The sequence below is a fragment of the Paroedura picta genome, chromosome 3 (genome assembly GCF_049243985.1).
Source record: "Paroedura picta isolate Pp20150507F chromosome 3, Ppicta_v3.0, whole genome shotgun sequence".
Taxonomy (NCBI): domain Eukaryota; kingdom Metazoa; phylum Chordata; class Lepidosauria; order Squamata; family Gekkonidae; genus Paroedura; species Paroedura picta.
In genome coordinates this window covers 145,403,334-145,427,624 of record NC_135371.1, presented here as the reverse complement: position 1 = coordinate 145,427,624, position 24,291 = coordinate 145,403,334, and the positions used below count along the sequence as shown (strand labels likewise).

At 39.2% G+C, this 24,291-nt stretch overlaps 1 protein-coding gene and 1 long non-coding RNA gene across 5 annotated transcripts in view; one reads left to right on the top strand and one right to left on the bottom strand.

Annotated features, from left to right (window-relative positions):
- Positions 1 to 24,291, top strand: part of HELZ (helicase with zinc finger) — a 131,321-nt gene that overhangs the window by 58,909 nt on the left and 48,121 nt on the right. For 3 of the 4 annotated variants that reach the window (XM_077328400.1, XM_077328397.1, XM_077328398.1), the window contains 5 exons: positions 496 to 626; positions 7,419 to 7,598; positions 8,094 to 8,198; positions 16,742 to 16,920; positions 20,007 to 20,125. In XM_077328400.1, the coding sequence (XP_077184515.1) occupies positions 496 to 626; positions 7,419 to 7,598; positions 8,094 to 8,198; positions 16,742 to 16,920; positions 20,007 to 20,125 (714 nt within the window). The remainder of the gene's footprint in view (positions 1 to 495; positions 627 to 7,418; positions 7,599 to 8,093; positions 8,199 to 16,741; positions 16,921 to 20,006; positions 20,126 to 24,291) is intronic. The other variant, XM_077328399.1, reaches the window with a different exon arrangement.
- Positions 18,958 to 24,124, bottom strand: LOC143833061 (uncharacterized). The gene is made up of 3 exons (XR_013229515.1): positions 23,992 to 24,124; positions 23,152 to 23,181; positions 18,958 to 18,997 (listed from the first exon to the last, which is right to left on the bottom strand). It is a non-coding gene; the product is annotated as an uncharacterized LOC143833061 (long non-coding RNA).

Sequence of the window (24,291 nt, the reverse complement as noted above, 5' to 3'; positions counted from 1 at the left end):
AGGGCTTCTCCCCCTCCCTCAGTAGAATACCTCTTGTATCTTAGTTTACTGTTTTATGTTCTTTAGGGCTTTGGAGATTTGAGGGCTGTGTGGGCATTTTGCTGTTCATTGACCATATTTTGTGCCTTGTTCTTTTTGTGAATAGTTTCTGACTTTGTCTTTAATTAAGTTTTGATTAAATAATCTATTAGAACTTAAGAATTCTATAAGAAGGCTGAATTCTTTCACTAAAAATGTCACTAAGGTATAAATTCAGTTACTTATGATCACAATTTTTTTTTACTGTTACAAAAATATTCCTTTGGGCTTTTGAGTGTTCAAAGTTAAGATGGCTAGTAAAGATTTTGATTTCATTTGCTTCACTTGTTCAGGTATTTTATTAAAATGGCAAATATAATTGATATGGCTCTGTTTAACAAAGCCTAAGACTGCTTCTTCCAATCACTGGTTTTCTGGCACAGCTTCTCATTTGTTAATTTATTTTGTATGCATTAGGTTGAACTTCAGTTTCAATTAAACCGCTTACCACTCTGTGAAATGCATTATGCTTTGGACAGGATCAAGGACAACAGTATTCTCTTTCCAGATATCAGCATGACTCCCACAATACCTTGGAGTCCCACCAGGTACAAAAATACAAACATACTGGAACCTGCCATATTAATATTACATTGAATATTTTGTAACAGATGACTCGGGCATGCCCTTACACCAGAAGTGCATCTTTGTTTGTCTGTGTTTTGCAGTAATTGGAAGTGAAAGGGCTGTAAATAGCTAACATCCTCTGGTTTAAGATTTGGATTTCAACTTACTTTATTTTCTCTGACATCAAAAGTAAGTTGTAATGAACTGCATTCTCTATTACATAAGCAGCTTTAGAAAACAAGTTGGTAACGATAGCTATTTTCGCCACACCGTTGGCAAGTAATTTGTAGGTGCTGCTAAAAGTGGACATTTTTAAAACAAAAAGACTTTTGGTAGAAGTATATTCCAAGGAGGGTCTATTGCCAGAGGGCCTTTGTATCACATGTACATCTAAAGGATTAGCGTTGCATCCTGCCCTATCCCATGGTCCTATGTTTATAATAAACTGCCAAAATATGATTTGCGTGTCCCTAATTTTTTTCAAGTGGAATTACAATGATAAGATAATTGAAATTGAAAGATAATTGAAAGATGCTCCAAGAATATATCCCCAAATTTAGTATACTAGTCTACTGGATCTATGGGGTGTTGGATGCCCAAATTAATAAATTGCCAAGAAGTTTTATTGTGTGTATACAATTTAATTTGCTTAGATTCCTTAGGCCAATAAATCTAAACTACCATGCACATTTTCCTATCCAGACCATGTCTGAACCATCAGGGCAAAGACAGGCATTTTTATTCTCCTTACTGAGGTGTATGAGGGTGAGGCAGAGCTTAGGGCACAGGTCATTAGGATTTTTTTTTTGCAGTAAACAACCTGACTGCCATTGCTCTTAATGTTTTTGCTTCTGTCTTCTGATCCTGAACTCTTCTAGGGAAATGTATGAGAAAAGTACTGCTCATCCCCAGTGGGTGTTTTCCTATCAGCGGTTGTTGTGCCAAGCCACCTCCTGTCCTATATTCAGGGCCTTGTGGCTGTTTTTAACATTGAATCACACATCAGAGTCCCTGCTTCACTGCTTGTTTCAGTGAAAAGATTCAGTAAAAAGGAATGGAGCTACACTTGCAGCAAGAAAATTCCATGTACAAAACAAAACTTCTGTACATGAAAAAAATCACTGAATCAAAGCATTAGTCCCAGTGAATGTGTGTTGTGTTGGTATGTTCTGGAAAGAGCAAGACACAATTATTTAATTAATGCTGTGTACTGTGCTCCGGGATTTTAATCTGCTCATCTTCATGGTTTGTATGAAGGCATGCATGGGACTGCACTTTCACAGGCCTGCCACAAAGAGGAACTAGCAAGCTTTAAAAAGATTATTCTCAATTCCAAGAGCAATCCCTCTCCCATTACAGTGGAGATTGTCTTTACCACCCAAAAGTCACATGATGTGGGAGGAGTGAGCACTCTCCCCCAGTTCTCTTTTTGCTGCTGCTAAATGAGGACTGTTCAGAAAGCTGAAACAGTATATTTACTTCAGGTACAGAAAGAGAATGACTTGCAATTCTCACATAATTGGCCATTCTTTGTGAGAACATAGCTCTGTTTAAAAACAACAACAACAAAAAACAGACATACAAATGTGGGATGAGAATGGGCCAAAATTATGAGCGCTGGTTATGTCTCCTTTGCCTAGAAGGAGGCCATAATGCTGCCTCTTGTGCAGATTGCTGCCAACTCACCCCAAGAATAAGGGAAGGAAGAGTAAGTCATCTATATTCAGCTCTCTGGGAAAAAGAGTCCTCAGTATCTCAAACCTATAAGTAGAGAGAGGTCAAACAGCTGATAAAAGGCTCTCAATGCTAGCACCAGTGGTACCTAAATTGGCTGAAGAATCTACCATGTCTAGGGTTGCATCTGAACCATTGGTGGAAATAAACAAAAGAGGGAAAAAGCAAAAAATTGGGTATCACCCCATAGATTGCTTTCACCTCAAAGTTGTTCATCTCCTTGACACTGATATTTGCCATCTCCTCAGCCTCAAAACACTCTAACTTCAGCCTGTTCTCTTGAACCACACTGATACCAGAAGAACTTCTGGCACAGAGATTCCCCAGTGTTGATGGTCATGGCCAGATTTGATGTTGAATGTTGTTCTTCATTGCCAAGACCAGCTGAGTCCATGTCATTACCAAGGACACCATTGGTGTTGAGCTACATCTTATCTCCTCAGTATTCTGATGATGAAGTCCTCGAGATCACTTCATGCATGCTGCCGAACATCAGGGATTACCACTCCACATACTGATTCCAATTTCCAATCATGGTTACGCCTAATTGGAAAGGTAGGGATAAGCACCACTTTCCCCATAGTGCTCACCTTCAGCATCAACAACCAATTAAAATTCCTCCTACCCACCAGGCCAAATTAGCGAATTTGTCCATAGTTCCAACACTAATGATGGGATGTCAATGCCATCACCTACTGGCGCTATGTGGGAACCTTCAATGCCATCACCGATGATCTGAAACTGTTCCCAGAGCTATAAATCTTGATTACAATTCTGCAGATCCCAAGTCTCATGTCCCAGTTATGGACATTAGCTTTATATAGGGGTCATGCTATGCTTCCAAAGCCAACTTTCTTATTTCAACTTTATTACCTGTCAGAGGTAGATCTAATTCTCACTCCTCCCTTTTACATAATGAGGGGAGGAAAACAGATCCTATGGGCCATAAAGAATAGTAAACTTCAAAGAAGTAATGATCAGGTATCCAGTGTCCTTTGGAACATTATGTCAATTTTCATTGATGCCTCGCCAGAGGATTAAAAAAACAATGGAGAAGGTTATAGTAGCTGGAGGGCGCAATTTAGACAAGTAATAACTTAATGCTTTAAGATATGACACCGATTGCCACGATAGACCAATGACATCCAGTTGTGTAATGAGATGTTATTTTTTATTTCGGTCTTTCCAACACCAGGCCTAACTAGAGGAACCACCCTTTGAGGGCAAAGAGTTATTTAGTGTGGAGACTAATGACAGTCTATAGCGCATGAGAAAGTACAGATTGATGATCAAAACATTGGTGTCACTGGTTCTGCTTCCAACCAACCTAATTGACGGCACTGGTAAATGTCTGCACACATGTTCCAGTGAGTCAGGGACTTTAGGAACATTTGTACCCCATCTTTGACAATCCCTACATTAATGTACAAAGTTCGTGTGGTTTGTCCATAATGATATGTTACCCTTTTGCCTACGTCAACAACTTGACTAATCACAAAATGTATTGCAGTTGTAGTCAAACTACATGTTTACTGGATGTACTCCTAACTGGGTGACTGGCTGCTGGGAGCAGATTCCCTGTCACACCTTGAATCTGTTCTGACCATAGGCATGCTGACCAAATTGAGTTTCCTTATCAATCATGAGAAATCTGTTTTCAGTCCCCATCATAGGTTGAAATTATTGGGGTCCATATAGACTCCACCACTAGTCTTACAACAGTATCCAATGATTGGGCTACTAAGATTAAAGGTTCCATGTGGCCTAAAGGCAAACCTCAGCGTCCAGCTGGATGTTTTTTGCCTACACAGTGCACTGCTCTTTGCCAGCTCCACTGCTCCTTAAACAAACAAACAAAATTCTCATTATGCTAGAATCCCATTGTAACTTGATTAGCATTCTTTCTTTTTTTTAAAGGGTGGGGGAGGTTGTCAGGATAAATGACGGCAGTGATACTGTTGGTCACAGACTGGGAAGCCCAACTTTTCTCGCTTCTGCATTGCTTAGCTGTGACACAGACCCTGTTGGATCCCTCATCAAAAAAATTAAACATGGATTTCTCTGGATTTCGTTGATGAAGGGCAACTGAGGGGGCAAGTCGGGACAGCCCTGAGACTGTATCTGAATGGACTTGATTCCATGTGGAATTGGGCAAAAACCTGAATACTAACAAATACATATCAGAGCCAAATCCCTCATGTGGAAATGGTCTAGATGTTCATAAGTCCCTACTATTTTACTTATTTGGAGTGGGACAATTCAGGCAAGATAATATTTTCTTTAATTATTTTAGTGCCCCAGAAAGGCATTATCATGTTGGATGGTGTCCACAGTTAGCTTAGCATACTTTCTGTCTAAAGTAGACCGCTCCATTTGTATCTCTGCACATTCCACAAGTGCTCAGACTGCTTCTGCCATCTTCATGGCCTCTGGAAGACATTTATAGTGGGGTGACTGGGGTCGGATCAGTCCACATTCATCAGCCACCATTCCATGGATGTTGCCTCCAGGAGAGAGGCTGCAGTGGGAACAGTGGTACTTCTATCAATTTTTTGCTGAATAAGCCCACACACTCCTCTGTGAAGGTTTATCTTGCTAATCTCTAATGTGGGACTGCACAGAAGCCGTGAAGATGGAAACACAGTTGCACTTACCTATAACTGTAGTTCATTAAGAGGACTTCTGTGCAGGCACACATCCCTCCCTTCTTTCCTGCTGTGCACTTCAGCTGATTGATTGGTACAAAAGAGAACTGAGAGGAGAGTCCACACACTTCCCACATCACATGGATTCTGTGTGGGAAAATCAGCCACCTCTTTGAGGGAAGGGATGAACATTCTTGGGATCTGGAATATTTTTAAAGCTTGCACGTTCCTCTCCATGGCAGCCCTGTGAAAGTATAGTCTCATGTGTGCCAGCAAAGAAGACCACTGGATGAACAATAGTTACAGGTAAACACAATCCTGTTTCTGATTCCTGATCTGAGACAGAAAGTAGGGATTTAGGCAGGAACTATTTGGAAACGTTGTCCACTTTTTCATGCAAATAGTGGGATTTCACAGACTACTCTCTTTTCCCGTAATCGTACAGTTCGGGAAACATGTGTGCTTCTTTTCAGCACAGATTCAGCGTCGACAGTCTTATTTGTTTTGTAGGAATTGCCTTAGTGGGGTAAGGGTAAGGGGAAAGGAAGTGTTTTTTCTTGGTGAGTCCAAGGATTTGGTGATAGAGGTCAACTGCTCTGCCAACCTGATCTTCACAGAATATATATGTTGCTAGGCCATAGATACACGCTGAACATTTATTTCAGGGAGTCTAAATCTGATCCCTTTTTCACCCTCAATGAGAAAAAAAATAGAAAGCTGGCTGATCATCTCCCAGAGCTGTTAAAACTCTCATTGTTTGTTGCTATGTATACAGTTTGTGAGCTCTTGTTAAAAACTTAATATACAGCTGCAAGAACAGAAAAAAGCTATTTCCATGAGCAATTTATACCTTTCTGGTTCTTGATTATACAAAAGGGCACACATGAAAAAGTCTTGTTTCTGAATATGAATCACCATCACTATGTTAGGATGGTTTGTAAATAAACAATTTTGTATGTCATGTATCATTGTAAATAACCTATGTGTAGTTAATACTATTACTTTTTCTAATTAACTGAATGTATATGTACTTAACCTCAATTTAATTTTTCAGTCTTATTTTAAATGTTTTATTTTACATTTTAATATTTTAGCATATGATGCTTGTTGGATGTTTATGTTGTTTGTTCTTATGGGTCCTAAGGCCTATTGGCTTCAATAATAAACCTATTATACATACATAGTCTAATAAGTTTAAAAACTTGTTCATTTTTATTTTTAACATAATTCTCTTTGTTCTTTTAACATAGATACTACTGTTTCTATCTTGGGTTTCTGTACTCAAGATGATTTTTGCTTTTAGTTTTTCTTTCTGTTTTTGTTTTTCATCTATATAATCTTTCTAGTACATCATTCATAGCAGTAATATGCAAAAATAATTCATTAAGTTTCTCTTTGTTTTAACCTCTTACAAGTCATGCTCATTTTTCTAGTCCATGAAACTAACATTGAGGTAAATCACATAACCAGAGTCATCCAACTCTGTCTGCAATAATTTCTTGAAGTATTTGTAATGTCAATCCACTTAGGTGTTTGATTATCTCCATCCATTTTGCTTTTTGTTTGCTTTTTGTACCTACTTCTAAATCTATTACTGGGCCCTCCAAAACTGCATGCAAAAATCATTAATCTGTTAAGTTCAACAGACTGTTCTTAGAATTGCTTTCTGTTCTGATGCGTATTAATTCATCAAATGAGTGCATGCTCAAGAACCCACCTAATTGCCTAGAAACTAACATCATCCAACTCCTCAGAAGATCTGAAACTGTAAAATAGTTGGTTTAAAATTAATTTTAATGTTTTTAAACCTAATTCATTTAATTGTTAATTTGTATATGTATACTATATCTGTATGTTTTATCTGCTGTTACCCACCCTGAGTCAACTGAGAAGGGCAGGCTATAAAAATATTGTTGTTGTTGTTGTTGTTCTTCAATATAGGTTTATTGTGCTAAAGACTGTTGTTTGAAAGAGCTAATCTAGTCCATCAATGATTGCAAGTCTTTTGAGTTATACTTTACAGCTCATGTTATTCTGTTTTGAGTTTATAGTTCATTGGAGAGAATTATTGCTTTGTACAAATCAAAATTTACTGAAATACAATATAGAAAGTGAAAGCTAGACAGATATTTGTTTTCATCATTTAATTACAAAAGACTTATGCAACATGTTATTGGTAAGCTGAGATGACACAGGAATGGGTGGATTTTATTTTTAAAAATTAGGCTTAATGCTAGATAGTATAATTAATATATGTGAAACAGTCCTGAATAATAGTTGAAGTTAAGAACTGTATGTGTTGTTGAAACACCTTGTTTGGGTATGTCTCTGAATTATTGTAATTTAATTGCAACCCATAGCATTTTGATAAATGTCATGCTTTCTATTGTACAGACAGTGGGATGAACAGTTGGATCCTAGGCTCAATGCAAAACAGAAGGAGGCCGTTCTGGCTATCACAACTCCACTCTCAATACAGTTGCCTCCTGTTCTTATCATTGGTCCCTATGGGACAGGCAAAACCTTCACTTTGGCTCAGGCAGTCAAGCATATACTTCAACAACATGAAACTAGGTGAGATGGTATGATATATAGATATTTAATTTAATTGGAATGCAAATGCTGCAGTTTGCATAAGGGAAAGATGGCAGTGCAGAATTTCCATCCAGCTTAAAAAAACATCCCACATTGTTTTGTATAGATGTTCAGGAGAAAATTTAACAGTCTAAAGGTGTAGATGCTTAGAAGAATTATTTAAAATTAGCAACATATGGCATAGATGCATTGCATCATACTTAGAAAGCAGTGCAGTGTATAGATTTGTAATGGCTATCTTTATTTTAAATCTACATTAAGTAAAGAGTAAAAATGAACTTTATAATTTGTGTTAAAAGTTTAAATCTTCCCACAGAAATTAGCTAGAAGCATCATTGAACCATAAAATTCACAGACTAATTTCATTAAAAGAAATGTGTGGGGAAGATAGTCACTATCTCTTTTTTGTATTTTTACTGCTTTGAATGATTTTCTGTTTCTTCATTGCTTTTTTATTTGCACCATTTATTCCAGCAGGATTCTCATTTGCACCCATTCTAATAGTGCTGCTGATCTCTACATAAAGGATTATTTACATCCATATGTAGAAGCAGGCAATCCCCAGGCGAGACCTCTCAGGTATTTTTTAAGGCTTATTATGTATCTGTACACTATCTTAAGAAATGATGTCTCTTCTAAATAGTTTTTTTAAAAATTCAGAAATTCTGAACATATTGACATTTTAAACCTCAGTTTTTGTATACATTTAGACTAAAATGGAATATGCAATTATATCAGTGTTGATTTCAAGTATCAAATAGACATCCTTTTTTAAGCCTTTCTTATGTGGGTATATGTGCTTTTATTAGCTGAACAAAATTTTATGTGGTCCTCTAAAACAACCAACTCTCTAGAAAAGAATCCAACCCCTAGATAAGAATTGCATTTTACTTTGGAAAAATAGCTTTTAAAATGAGAAATATGGAGTCTCGTATGAAATTAATTCAGTAACAGACAATTTTTGTGGAAGTCAGCTTATTCATGGGGTTCAGGACCATTAGGAAAAGAAAAATAACAATGAAGGAAAATTTGAGTTCACTCATATGTATAAGAATTTAAAAAGTAACCTTCTGGTTTTAGATTTTATTTTTTTAAGCTATAAAGCCACAAATTTTCTTAAGATGTGAATCCATGTAGCTGCAAATATCTCTATTAAGATTTGAATGACTCTTGTATACTGCTGTCCTGAAGCCCGGGCATTAGCTAGTCATAGACAGAGTCTCTTTAAAAGCAAATGTTTATAAACAAAACAAAAAATTAATCTGAGGTAGCAACATGATCTAGTGCTGTGCAACTAAGGTTGCCAACCTTCTACCAAGTGTTCCTTTCCTGTTCAGCGATGGCCTTGGGATGCATACTTTCCAACACAATTCCATAGGAACAGAGAAGGCTGACAGGGACCTCAAGGGTCATCAACTCTAAATCCTTCCCAGAAGCAGGAATCCTACCTAATGATGATTGAACACTCTTTGATATAATTGCTAAAATCATCTCAAGATTATTTTATTTAGAGAGAGAGAGAGAGAAAGAGAGAGAGAGAGAGAGAGAAGCTTGTTCTACATATGTAGCACAGTAAGAAAGTAGCATTCTGAGGTGGAAGAATGTATTTTACTGCTTCATACTGCAGTTTTTATTATGACCCATGTAAAAACTCACTGCAGGAGTTCTAGCCTAGTGCTTTGTACAGTGGGCTCATTTTCCACGTCAAGTTTTGAAAAGTATATTCCTCACTGCAGTCTGATGTGGTGCTGTCTATTATGCCATTTCATCACCTCAGCTGCTTCATTACCAACTCATTCTTCTCGTCTAGACCAGGCCTAATTCAGATCCTAAAATCCCTTGAGTGTTGGAGCAGGCTTGCCTTTTGGAGCTGTTTTGTCTGCTCAGTGAGACATTTTGTCTGTTCATCCTCTAGCCAGGGTTCACTGTGTTGCTGCCTGGACTTGGACTTGGGCCTTTTTGGTTGCTGCTTGGTTTTTTTGGAATGGCCTCCAGGCCTTTAACTTGCTTGTCTTCCATAATGGGTGGAAAAATAATCTAATTAAATGGCCATTTGATCTGGGCTAACCAGTTCTTGGGTATATAATTACTCCAGAAGTAGGGCTCTGATGTCTATTTATTGTCTTTAAGGATTTTTTTTGTTATTGATTCAATAATTGTTATGGTTATTGTTGCTTTGAATGTTGTTATCCTCCTTGGCTTCCATCTGCACTGAGAGAAAGGTGGCCCCAGAATTACATAAAATAAACGTAATCTGTTCTATTGGCAATAGTGTTGATTGTGATATAGTGGGAATTTTGTAGAGAATGAAAGATTTTACATACACATCTTATATCTACCTTAGTATTTCTTGTCTAAAAAATTTGCATATTTAGCTTTGACCTTAGTTCAAGATTTCTGGATAGTTGCTACACGATAATTAAAATAATTTTGCCTTGCGAAATTTCTTTACTGTCTAAAGTCAATTTAACTATTTAATTGAAAGAGATTTCGGAGGGCTTGGGAACTAAATGTCAGGAAATGAATGAGGCATAAAGTTGTTAGGTTTCAACTCAATTCTGATGGGAATTCTGTTGTTTGTGGTTTCCTCTATTACTGCAGTGTTGTTACCTTGAAACCCTAAGAGACCTACAATAGCCAAAAAGTGGGGGGCAGGCTATCACATTCAGATTTGATGTTAAGCAGTTAAGATTTTAGATGTGTCTTCTAGGATAGAGAACAGGATTGCTCCCTGCAGAACTTCACATGGGAGTTGGCAGAGGCATGATTGTTTATTCCACACTGCAACCCTTTGTCCATGACCCATTGAAGGTCTGCCCCCCCATATTCCAGCATCAGCAAGGCAGTGAGCAAGATCCTCATGGTCTACCAGGTTGAATGCTGCTGTGAGATCTAACATCACGAACAGACCCACCCCACCTTGATCCTGCTCGATCAGAGATTGTCCATCAGGATTACTAGAGCTGTCTCTACCCCATGGCCAGTCTGGAAACCAGACTGGAATGAGTCAAGAACCAAAAATTCATCCAGTTACACCATAAATTCGTCCACAGCTTCCCTTTCAACCACCTTCCCCAGAAATGCAAGGTATGAGATGGGGCAGCAGTTGACCAGGTCCCACAGATCCAATGATGATTTCTTAGCAGAGGCCTCATCACTACCTCTTTCAGCTCCCCTGGAAACGTCCCTGTAGACAGGGAGAAGTTAATAATCTCCTGGAAGGGACACCTATCCTCCTTTCACTAAATTGAGTAACCAAGAAGGACAAGGATCTAGTGGGCAACTGTTGGCCTCATCGATGATAGCAACCTATCCACTTTGGTCTACGAGAGTCATCTGCAGCAGTCTAACATATCCTCCAAGGACAGCCAAGGGGCCATCTTTTATTTTACTGTATCTAGGGTTGGTGAAAGGTTCTTGTGGAGTGACAAGACTTTATCCGCATAATAGCCTTCAAATGCCTCACAGCTAAATTCCAACTGACTACTATTTGATTGTCCATCTTCAAGGGTGGTAAGGGACCAAATTACCATAAATAATTGTGCCAAGTATGAGCTTGTCGATGCGATTGAAGTTGCATTAAATTCATGTTTAGCTACTTTCATCGCCATCTTGTAGACTCTCATAAGCATCCTATGTTCTCAAAGCTTCATTGCAAATCTTCCACCAAACTCTCTCTAGTCATCTCAACTACCATTTCCTACCTTGCAGCTCCTCAGTATATCAAAGATCTCACTTGGTTCGAGGGCATCTTATTGATGGTAGTCAAAATCCAAATATGCCAGTCATTGACCAAATCATCTAATGACTCACCAGGAGCCATTGAATCCTGCAGAGTATTAGTAAACCATCTAGATCCATCAGTGTCTGCAGGTGGGCTAAAATATGATCTCCGGCAATACAGGAAGGAGGCGGTATACAGAGTCAGGCCATCAGGTTGTAGTGGCCTGACCATGGAATGGGGTTAGCTGCCATGAGATTTACATCCACCCCAGCACCAAAGATCGGATCCAGGGTGTGGCCTGCTTGATGGGTGGGACCAGCAACAACTTGTGGGACCCTCAGTGTCTCCATGGAGGACAGCACTTTTGGGCCATGCCCAGTGGCCAGAAGATCCACATGGACATTGAAGGCTCCCAGAATAATCAGTCTTGGAAACTGCAATGCCTAGGTGGCCACCACTTCTCACAAGCCTGACAGGGAGGATGTTATACCAAACAGATGGTCAAGCCCTCGGCCGAGTCCCACCCCAGGCCAGCACAATATCTGGGGTCATTGGTATTGGGGAGACCCTGAAGGAGTAAGCTTCCCAGAGCAGAATTGCCACTCCTCTCACCAAGTCTGGGACTGATGAAGGACCAAAAACCTGGTAAGGGCTAATTCTTTTAAGGCAACCGTTTTGTCTTCCCTCACCCAGATCTTGGTTATGCAAGCCAGGTCTACCTCATTCTCTCCAAAATATGCCTTTAGGGTTCAGGCGTTGTTATTAATTGATCTGGGATTACATAAAAGCAGTCATAGTTGGGTTAATCACACTAGTCTTCAATCCTGCATTTCTGAAGATGGGACAGGGATTAGAAGGAATATGAGCATAGCCATGTGGGGCTTGGCCTTGGCAAAATTGAAGGCAATCTCCAGCTTGGAGAACCAGTTTAGTGTAGTGTTTAGGAGTGCTGACTTCTAATCTGGTGAGCTAGGTTTGATTCCCTGATCCTCCTCCACAGGCAGCCAGCTGACCGAGCATTAATATCAAGGCTCTCTCAGCCTCACCTACCTCACAGGGTGTCTGTTGTGGAGAGAGGATAAGGGAAGGCGATCATAAACTGCTTTGAGGCTCCTGGTAGAGAAAAGCAGCATATAAAAACCAACTCCTCTTCTTCATCATCATTTGGGAAATAGCATCTCCTACTTCTCATATTCTTCCTCCTCCCACCACAATGTCTGTCATACCGTCCGATAATTGGTATCCCTGGCCCTTCTGGACCTACAGCATCCTTATCCCAATCCTCTCTGATTATTTTGTGTTCTGCATCAAAATCATTTGTCATTCGATTATTAATATTATGCAATTCTCTAATTTCCTCTTAAAATTTCAACAGTTATTTTCCTTCAATCACCAAACATAAAATTTAATTCCAACTTCCCAATTCCTTCTACTAGCTTTCGCTCAAACCCAACTTCTCTAATTCTCTCTATTAATTACACTTACACAACACACATTATATAGGGAAGTAAAAGCTTTATGACAATTTCCACAAGGAATCAATAATGACAAATGTTATTGGGAAGTATCACAGAGAGCTGGTATTCTCTGAATCAGGGGTAGTCAAACTGCAGCCCTCCAGATGTCCATGGACTACAATTCCCAGAAGCCCCTGCCAGCGAATGCTGGCAGGGGCTTCTGGGAATTGTAGTCCATGGACATCTGGAGGGCCGCAGTTTGACTACCCCTGCTCTGAATGATCAAAAGCAATGGAGCTACTTATAAATTAATGTAGCTAACTATTGTAGCAATCTAATGTAGCAAACTAGTGTAGCAATCACTATTTATTGAAGAGTGCACAACCAAGTTGTAGTTTCAGCAAGATATATAATCTGTGGCCAGCAGGGGTCTCTCAATAATCATCTGTAGTCCCTACCGTCTGAGGTGGTGACTGAGAAATGGTAGCAGCTAGAATCGCTGAGGGTTGGACACGACTGAACAGATAACATCATCATTCATGGGAGAGCACGGTTATAAAATTCACAAGGAGATGATGTCTTCTTTTTCTTTCTTTAAATAGATGATGCCGTCTTTGTCTTCTGTTTAAACAGAAAACATTTCATACTACAGCAAATTCTAATTGCTTGAAATTGTCTTGAATTAGGTCTAGTCTTCTTTTTCCATGAATTGAAATACTCTTAGACATGTGATTTGATGGATATAGTTAGCCTAATGAGAGTAGACATCCATAATCCTACGGCACTGATAAAACTGTTCTGACCGGGCAGTGATATCAGCGCTCTCTCAGCCTCACCCACCTCACAGAGTGTCTGTTGTGGTGAGAGGAATGGGAAGGTAAGCCGCTTTGGTAAGCCGCTTTGAGCCTCCTTCGGGTAGGGAAAAGCGGCATATAAGAACCAACTCTTCTTCTTCTACAACGCTGCTTCATTTATTGAGTGACCAAAATCCCCAGACAACTGAAGCCACTGCCAGATTTTTTTACTAACCTTGTTCAAAAATGGTAAAAATGTATAGCAAATCAGAGTTTTAGCTTAAATGATTTTAGCAAACTTTTAACACACATGTGTTTGATTAATAATGCTAATAAAAGGATTTGATTTGATTTGTACATAGTTAGCAGCTTGGCTGATGAGCATCTGTTCTTTGTAGACTTTTTCTTGTTTTGTGCTTGTAATGTAATTATACTTTGCATTGTGTACATTGTTCTCATATACCTGGTGGAACGAGCTCCCGGTTGAGCTGCGGGCCCTGCAGGATTTACCAGCTTTCTGCAGGGCCTGCAAGACGGAGCTCTTCCGCCGGGTTTTTGGTTGAGGCTGGAGTCAGCAAATGAGTGCCAACATTTCCCCCCCCCCCCCCAGACCTAGCATCTCCTCCCCACCCTCCCTGCCGCTCTGATAGCAGGGGTGGGAATAATAAGTTCCGCCATGTTGGGATTGTTTTAAAGTCTTTTAATGGGTATTTTAATGGGGATAGGACTACTGTGACCCGCCACGAGCCTACGGGGAGTGGCGGGATATAAATCCAATTAATAATAATAATAATAATAATAATAATAATAATGATGATGATGATGATGCTGTGATATCATGCATGAGACAGCCTGATTCACGGATACTGGCATACAAGAATGTCCTACTGTTATGTCCATCTCTGTTAATGCTCTAATCACGCAGTTACTTATGCATCTTGACTCTAACTAGCCCTTCCTGGAAATTAAACTCCACAACCACACCCTCCCTCTACTTATATGTAGTGGTTGAGGAAATTCTGTTTCACAATGTGCACAATGTGCATGCAAATAAAAACTTATAACTTTAATATTGGTCTTAAAGGTGCCAGTGGACTCAAACTTTGTATTTAATGTGAAGATATATGTTGGTGAATATATTTATTATTCCAAAATTATCTTATTTATTTTATGTTTTATCCTGGCACATCTAAGATAAGATACTAAAAAAATGGCAAAGGGAACTGGACCAATTCATTTTTCAAACTAAAAAAACAAGATCTTCCACTGCTTTAAGATATCAATCACCAAAAAATGGAGCCTGGGGAATCCCAAATATTTCATTATATTATTAATCATATCAATTAAGGCATATCATTCCCTTTCTATCACTTTCTAAAGAATTACGTAGACTAAATATTGATAGTCATAATTTAGCAGAATTAGGGGTTCGTCAGGTTTTACTTTCTAAAAATTTGGAGAGACTGTGCTAGCTAAGCCCAGTTAAAGTGAGGTTTAGATGTCAGGCTTCAAAAGAGTACAATATCACAGAGTCTAACTTTCAAAGCCGCCATTTCTGTCTGGGGAACTGATCTTTATAGTCTGGAGATGAGCAATAATTCCAGATCTCTAGGCCCCACCTAGAGGTTGGCTACCCCTGGGTTGGAAATATTGATTGAGGTTTGAAAGTGGGGCCTCAAAAGAATATAATGTCTTCACAGCCACCCAACCGGACACATAATGGCTCCTGGCCTATTTCGGATCAAGAAAACATTGAAGAGAGGCGGTAAGGTTGCCTGATAGGTATAGGTTCATGTTCAGGAATTCCACACTTCCTAAGTGTGTGCAAACATCATTTGGGTCAGGACTGTGTTGCCAGGTTCCAAATGAGTCACAAAACCCACAACAAACAATTAGCTAGAACCTGTTGTATTACAGCACGCAACGGGCTTTACTACTACTATTAATATAAAAGAGGACTGGTGTAAAACAGGGGTAGTCAACCTGTGGTCCTCCAGATGTCCATGGACTACAATTCCCATAAGCTGTCATGGGCTCATGGGAATTGTGTCATGGGCTCATGGGAATTGTAGTCCATGGACATCTGGAGGACCACAGGTTGACTACCCCTGGTGTAAAATATTTAAACAGGTTCCATTTAATTCAATATCCAGAAATATTCAAGAACATGGTTTAAAAGTAGTTCAGAAATGGTACTATATACCAATTAGATTATCTTATCTAAGTGGTTCTCGAAACAAAAACTGTTGGGAGAGGATGTGGCCAGTTTGGGACCTATATCCTTATGTCGTGGGATTGTCCAATTGTTAAAGAATTCTAGGGGAAATCTTTAAAGAAATAGAAGAAATTATAAAAGATAAGAGAACCATCGGCTTCATTAGCACTCCTTAATTTATTTTTGAATCATAACGTATGCCATAAACAAAAAACTTAGGTTAATTTTATGAATGTAGCTGTCAGAATGGTTATTGCTAACAATTGGAAAAATGCTGAAAATCTAGTAATAGATAAATGATGCAACAAACTAAAGCAACTTATGATTCTAGAAAAAATAATGTACAATATAACAATAATTCAAGGAGCCTGTGAAAGGAATGAATTTGATTCACTCTGGAAAAATGTAGTAAAATACAAAATTCTTCAGGTATAGGAGTTAATCATGTAACTATGTTAATTTGTGTATTTAGTTAATCATATGTTTTTTTTCAAATTATTTATGTTGCCATTGTCATTTTTTAATTTAAAAAATCTAATTTTTTAAAAATGTGAAGAGTTTACTGTATGTTCTATAATGCATTACACCAGTGGTCCCCAACCCCCGGTCCGGTACCGGTCCGTGGATCAGTCAGCTCCTCCTCGTCGTCCTCTCCAGCTGCTGCCTCGAGTGGGCGGCAGGAAGTCAGGGGCACTGGCAGGAAAGCAAGTGGAGCAGAGGCTCAGGCGGCGGTGGCGACGTCCCTCAGCAAAAGAGTACCCCCCGCTCCTCAGTAAAATTGTCAAGTGTTGACCAGTCCCCGGGGGGTAAAAAGGTTGGGGACCACTGCATTACACCATCATTTGCTTTATTTAACAAATAATTAACTAGATGGAGAAGTATTAATTGTATCTGTGTTTTCCCAGCAAGTAAAATCTTCTCTTCCTTTCCAGGGTGTATTTCAGAAATCGCTGGGTAAAGACAGTGCACCCAGTTGTGCATCAATATTGTTTAATTTCAAGCACACATTCCACCTTTCAGATGCCCCAGAAGGAAGACATTGTTAAACAACGAGTAGTAGTTGTTACATTGAACACTTCACAATACCTATGTCAATTGGATCTTGAACCTGGTGAGGAAACATACTCAGTGGACCTCCTTTTTAAAATTTATGCATCTTGTGACTTTTCTTTGCCTTAAGTGAACCTTGCCACAGTGTTTTGTGTGACTGTTGAAGGTACTGAGAATTAGAACTAGGATTAGGCTGCTTGCTTTTGTAAAATCATGTACGATATATGGTAATTTTACATTCTTCCTGATTTTTGTTTTGTTTAAATATAAGGAAAAAGAAAGTACTTCTCTGGAAAAAACATTTATAAAAATTACATGAACATAATGCTCATTGTTATCCTTTCCCCACATCAGTACAAAACCTTAAAAAGTAAATATAATGCTTGCCTTTGGGTTGAGTGTTACAGTGATACAGGTATATGAGAAAGTGATGCCACATTTTATGAGAAGACTCAGGATCTTCTCCTAATATGAATTTAAGGAGAATTCCCTCCTAAATTTGATTTTGCTTGTCAGCTAATGAAGATAACTCCCCTCAAAAAAACATCCCTACTCATTGTTCTTGAAAGAAGATGTTCATATCTCTAGCAGCATAAAGTAATTCTCTTGAGCATCTACTTTCGTCTGTTTTGAATACTTTGAAGCAAAAGGAATACTTTAATGTTTTGAACAATATGCTTCTCGTGCTTTGGTGAGTCTTTCAATATATTTAAGAACACTGAATTTTCATTATCTGAGAACCATGTACACATGTTTCATGTTTAAACTATATATTTATTTGGTACAGTGGCAACAGTAGGATTCTTTCTTTATGTGTATGTATACATATCTTAACACAGCCGCAGACTAAATAAAAGGGTAAGGGCTTGGGAGGCGGGATGTGTCCGTGATGAGGAAGGGTGCTGATTGGCCCCTTCCTCTGGACAGACTACTGGAGGGACCAATCAGCAGGCGCTTTGCGCCTGCTGATTGGTCCCTCCAAGTCCCCGCCGGAGCAACTGTGAGCCGCGCACAGCGCGGCTCGCAGTTGCTCCTTTCCCGGCGGCCTGATGCAGCGAGAGGCGCAAAGCGCCTCTCGCCGTGTCAGGCTGCTGCCCAAGGGAGCCCCCGGCAGTCGCACGGAGCACGGCTGCCGGGGGCTCCCATGCCTAACGCCCGCTGTATTTATTTTACAGCAGGCTTGAATACTAGTATGGTAGTATGCCATCTAACCATAAACAGGAGATATATCTATTTCCATATTAATTATATCGGTGTTTTAAAAATTCCAAAGAGCACCTAAAATTCTTTCACTATTACTACATAGATCTCACTTCTATATAGAAAATTGATTTATATGCTTTCATGAGTGATGAGTGCACATAAATTTGTGTGTAAATGGGTAGGAAGCGCAGATAAGCCACAACTGAAGCTGCTGGAGAAGATGTCAAATATGAGAACTCCATGGGGTTCTTGTGAGGATCCAGATAGCTGCATTTTGTACCAACTAACTTTCAGGTCAGGGATAAAGGAAGGCTCATGTAAAGCGAGTTACAATAGTCCAGCCTGGAATGACCATTTGTTGGACCTACCCCAGACCTCCCCTTAGCACATGTAGCCTTGCTATACTATGGTGCCATAACAAAAATTAAATTAAACAAAAAAGTACACACCTTGGCAAAAGCCACCTAAAAATGAAACAGATCCTCCCCCTAAAAAGCAGAGCAGGGTATCAAAGAATCACAAGCTGTGTATGAAATTCAAGCTATGAGATAAACTGAATGTCCTGATCCAGAACTAAAATAAAAACAGGTAGCAACACGGGGGGGGGGGGGGGGCAGCCAGAGAATCCCCAAATTTAAAGAACCAGCAACTGAAGGACACAGCAAAAATAACCACAACCAGAGAATATCCCAGCAATTGAAGGGAAACCCACAGCCAAAGAGTCCCCCCAAACACAGCTCCTCCTCCCCCTCCCCCCCCTCCTCCTCCTCCTCCTCCTCCTCCTCAAAGCCTCCAAAGAAAGATGCCAGCCAGAGACCAGCTACCTGCTTGGCCTTGCTGATAGAAGTCCCACACTGTGGTAGATAAAAGCCTTATGTTAAAGGCCTGCTCTGTGGGCTAAGGGAAACCAGCAGATCCATAAAAAGACAATGGCTCTGTAGAAGAAGAGGAAGAGGAATAATAATAATAGTAATAGTAATAGTAATAATAATAATAATAATAATAATGATAATAATGATAATAATAATAATAATAATAATAATAATAATAATAATAATAATAATAATAATAATAATAATAATAATAATAATAATAATAATAATAATAATAATAATAATAAATAATAGGTTCCACTGTTGGGAATGGCAAATCATCCTGAGACCCATTCCCTCCTGCCACCAGTGGAAACAACATGGGAGTCCCAACAGTGGGAAACAGCGTGCTGCGAGAGGTCCCATTTCCGACCCAGTATCACTTGGCAGCCAGTTTGCACCCTTGGATTATTGGCTGGTACGTTTGTATTTACATACTGCATAAAAGTTAGTTTAACTGTTTTAATGTAAGATAATTTCCAGAGCTTCAATTCAAAGTTCAGTGAGTGTTTTTTAATTAACTATGCTAATTGTATCATTGTATACTGGTCAATAATTGAACATTTTGATGAGATTTATGCTTCTCTGCTCATCCCTCTTCTGTGATGCCTATAAAAATTCCCACACATATTTTGCTTTGTTCCTGAACAACTGCTTTTTTCCACAGGGAAGAGGAGCTTCCCCCTTATTTAAAGCATCTGAAAAGCATATTACTAGATTGTGCCTATCTGCCAGAAAAAAATGATAATAAACTTCTAACTTTAAATAGGGCCAACAGTTTAATATATGAAATAAATTCAAGCAAGTTTGGGTAATCTTCATGGATTTAAAAAAAACCCCTCTGCTAGGTTTGCTCTTCAGTTGTCCGAAGGGTTCATTTTTCTTAACTATACATGCAGCCTTTTAAATGGTAGGATGGAAGGTTGGCATATATTGACAGTAAAGGTCAAAATGAGACATTTGACAAACCACTATTGTGTTGATTAAATTTGAAATTAATATAATTTTTGGATATATTACCACCAATATTTTTATTGCTATTTTTAATATTTTGTCTGTTTTTGTTTTAAAGGGTTTTTTACACATATTCTGTTAGATGAAGCTGCACAGGCCATGGAATGCGAGACTATTATGCCTCTAGCATTAGCAAACAAAAATACAAGAATTGTCTTGGCTGGAGATCATATGCAAGTAAGACTTGATTTTATTAAATCTAGCTCATACAGATCTTTTCTTGAGGGGAGGGGGAAATAAAAACTAACGTGGTATTACAGTTAAAATTATGATATGTAAGGCAGAAAGGACTGAGTTCAAATTTCACTTGGGTAACCTGGAGGTTGGCTACCCCTGGGTTGGAAATATTCCTTGAGGTTTGAAAGTGGGGGCTCACAAGGATATAATGCCTCCGCAGCCACCCAACCAGCCACATAGTGCCCCCAGCCTATTTCAGGTCAAGAAAACATTGCAGAGAGGAAGTATGGTTGCCAGACAAGTATAGGTATATGTTCTGGAATTCCACAATTCCTAGGTGTGCTTCAACCTGACTTGGCTCAGGACTGTTGTGCACAGAGAGACCGCCTCTTAGTGTTGCCAGCTTCCAAGTGAGGCACAAAACCAACACCAAACCATGAGCTAGCACCTGTTGCATTACAGCATGCAACGGGCTTTACTACTAGTAGGTTCTAAAACAATGTTGGTACTGTTTGAGAATTTGATTAATTTGTTTTGTCAGGCTCTGACTGGTCAATAACCATATCAGTAAAATGTAATGTTCTGTCAGGCTGTTCTTCTTGGGATGATAACCTGAGCTCAACCTGTGTTCCATCCCCAGGATCTTCCAAAACTCTTTCCAGAATATAGCCATGAACTGATGGCCCCTATCAGTAATTGCCTTCATTGGCAAAACCTTTGTGTTGTGGATACTGAGGCACAGGGAATTAAATGAGCCTGCTTTCAAAACAGGTTCACCATGACCCAGATCATTGTCTTTCCCTGTCTGGAGGGTAGGTCAGTGATGAAATCCATTGATATTACCGTTGATGGTTGATTGGGAGCTTACAGCAGCTGTGGCTTCCCCGTGTCCATTTTAGCAATAATACAAATAGGGCAGCCCTGTACTTGCCTTACCACATCCTTGCACATGCTGAGCCACCAGAACTGCCTAAGTATCAGGTGATAAGTTTTCAGGAACCCAAGATACCTGCCAGTTTTGTTGTTATGACACGTGTAGCCCCCCTCAGGAATGTACAATTGTCCCTTGATAGAAAACACCATCACAGTTGGTAAACTGGGGTGCAAAGCCTCCAACTCCCCCAACCAGACTCTCCTCTCATAGGTCTGCTGGGCGGCATGGGTTTGACTACGGATCTGCACAAGTAGACTCAGATATTGGGGCTCAAAAATAGTGTCTACCACCTCCTCTCTTTTGCTGTCATGCTGCAGAGGGCAGGATAGGGCATCCATTAGAAAATTGGGCTTCCCAGGCAAGTGATTCAGAGTGAAGTTGAAAAGTGAGAAAAATTTGGCCTAACGGATTTGCTTTGAGTTAAGTTTCCACAGCTTCCTCGGGATCTCTAGTTTCTTGTGATCTGTCCAGGCTTGGAACAAGACCCTCACCCCTTCTAACTAATGCTTCCAATTAGTCAAAACCAATCTCATGGCACCTGCCTCTTTCTCTCAAATTGCCTAATTGCACTCTGTGTCAAAACTTTTTTGACAGGTAAGCACAAGGATATAAATTGCTGGCCCCTCCCCTCACTGCAAGAGAATATCCATTCATCATGGTGTCACCTGGATCACCTACCAACATGGCATCATCCATGCCATCATGGTGGCCCTTATGTTCATCTTAAATGCACCTATAGCCCCCCTAATGGATTTTCCAGCCATAGTCTTGGCAGGTGCACTCATGGGGCAGCCCATCTTTACAGCCTCTCAGGTGATCGCATCTCAGCCTTCACCCAGCTTCCTGGCACCCTGCCTTCATGACCAGCCATGCAGCCACAACCCCGACCACACAGTCCCCTGGCATCCAGGCCTGCTTGCCTTCACCAATGCCATCCACTAGTGCCCAGGGGAACATGGGCTCTGCATTTTTGGGCTATTTCCCAATGGTACCAGGGTGGCCCTGACATTCTCTAATTTGATCCTGCTTCCTGGTCATGATCTTGGCAGTTTTTTAGAGCCTGTCCTTTGTGGATTGCACTCTCTTCTTCAAATGGATTGATCCCAAATTATTTTTAAATTCAGCAGTGACTAATGTTAGACTTTCAGAGGCTGCCAACATGCCCGTTCTGTCCAATTTTTAAAAAACAATTATTTATTAGATAATTTAATTTATGAACAGATACAGTTTCACCAATACAGTTAAACAGATATCAAGTACGAAATATACTGCATGCTTGCTTATCAGCAAAGAAATGAGGGAACTATATATATAGCCTTAGTTATGTTGCCAATCACCAACATCACTCTTGACCAATAAAGTGCTAACCTTATCATTGAAGTATATAACTCTTGCACATTTATTAACTTGTCTTGAATTTTTGGGACATTTTGTTTCCAGTATCTGCCGTTAACAAGCCTGGCAGCTGTGATCATATGTAGGGCAAGAGTTTGTTTTTCACCAGAAATCATGGGTAAATAATTTACTAACAATGTGTCAGGTTTGCAAGGAACTTCTGCTTCCAGCCCTGATGACATTTTTTGCACACCTGGTCCCAAAAGGTAACAGTACAATCACATTGTCACCACATATGGAAAAAATGGGCCTTCTCTTCACTTCAACTTTTTCTTCACTATAATACCAGCACTTAGTGTTTTCATTTTTATTCTATTTCACTAATCTTAAATGAGTTATATTCCAGGTATAAATAATTTAAAATAAATTTTCCCTTAATCCTAGACTCACAGTGAAAGAACTACCTGATTAAATATAAATCTCCAATCTCCATCTTCTAGGTTTTTATCTAGATCTTTCCCCCATCTATCAAAAAGGTTCTTACTAGGTTTAAAGAATATTTTTAACAATAAAGCATACGTAAGGGATAAAAACTTTTAACCTTCTAAATACAATAACTTTCCAAACTGTTGATTTTCTTAATATCTCTTTCCTTTTACTCGCATATAACACTTCATTTAAATAAGTTTTTATCTGTAGATGCTCAAATTCTGCAATATTTGATTTATCATGTCTCCAACTTGTTGTAAAAGATTACCTGGTTCTTAATAAAATTTGTTCAAAACACCTGAAAGAGACAAAGTTTCTCATCAGTCATTTCATTAAGCACTGATGCTAAAAGAGAAAGATGTGGTGACAGCTTTAATTTAACTTGAACTCATACATTTATTGCATTTATTATTTTTGTATTGTCATGATTGTAATTTTTTTTTCATTTTGCTTTTTTAACCCTTGGCCAACTTTTTAAGGGTACTGTCACAAAACATTGTTCTATCTGGATTGCAGCCATATCTAGTTTATTTGCTAGCCAACCTTTCATCAAATGTAGTTGTGATGCCCAATAATACCTTTTGAGATAGGACAAATCAAATCCGCCAAACTTTGCTAAATCATTAAAAGGAAAAATGTTTTCAAAGCTATGGTTTCCCATTCCAGTCTCTCTCTCTGCATCTCATGTCAATTTCATTCTGTGCTGATGATTCCTCCCCCTTATTTTGTTTGCATGTAACACTGAAATCTTTTTTATGTACTAGGATTACTGCCATTTGCCTCCTCTCCAGTCCCCCTTTCAAGTCAATCCCAACAAGGAATGAAACTTCACACAGCTCCTTTTAAACTCCCCCCTCCCAGTTCTTTTAAAAATAAAATAAATTCAGTGATCTATGACTAATGACAATCTCATATCACTAGATTCATGCCCCTTTTTTAAATAAAAAAATTAAAAATCAGGGGGAAATGGAAATTGTATATTGATAAAGGGGGAGGATGGAAGAAGATGCAGAGTGGGCAGAAAGACCTTAATGTGTGTGGAAGTAACCTTTAAGGGGTTGCAAAAGGCAGGGGGTAATCAGAGGTAATATGTACAGTTTCAGATTACCTTTGGCTTCGAAGCTAAGCAAGGGAGAAATCAGAACAAAAGTCTTCTAAGAAAATCTGGGGAAATAACAAGCATAAAGTCAATTGAATGCTGAATTGAGGCATGTCAATGCAGAATGACAAAGAAAATATGACAGACATGTATGTTTAAAGTTAGTGTGTTGCCCTGCCGGGTCATGCGCCAGTTACTGGTTAATTACACCCTTGGCTGGGAAGCCAAGAACAAATCTTGGCAACCTCAGAGTCCAAGTCCATTCCAAAGGCTCTAAAGCCAAGGGAGTCAGTTCATCAAGGAGGGTAG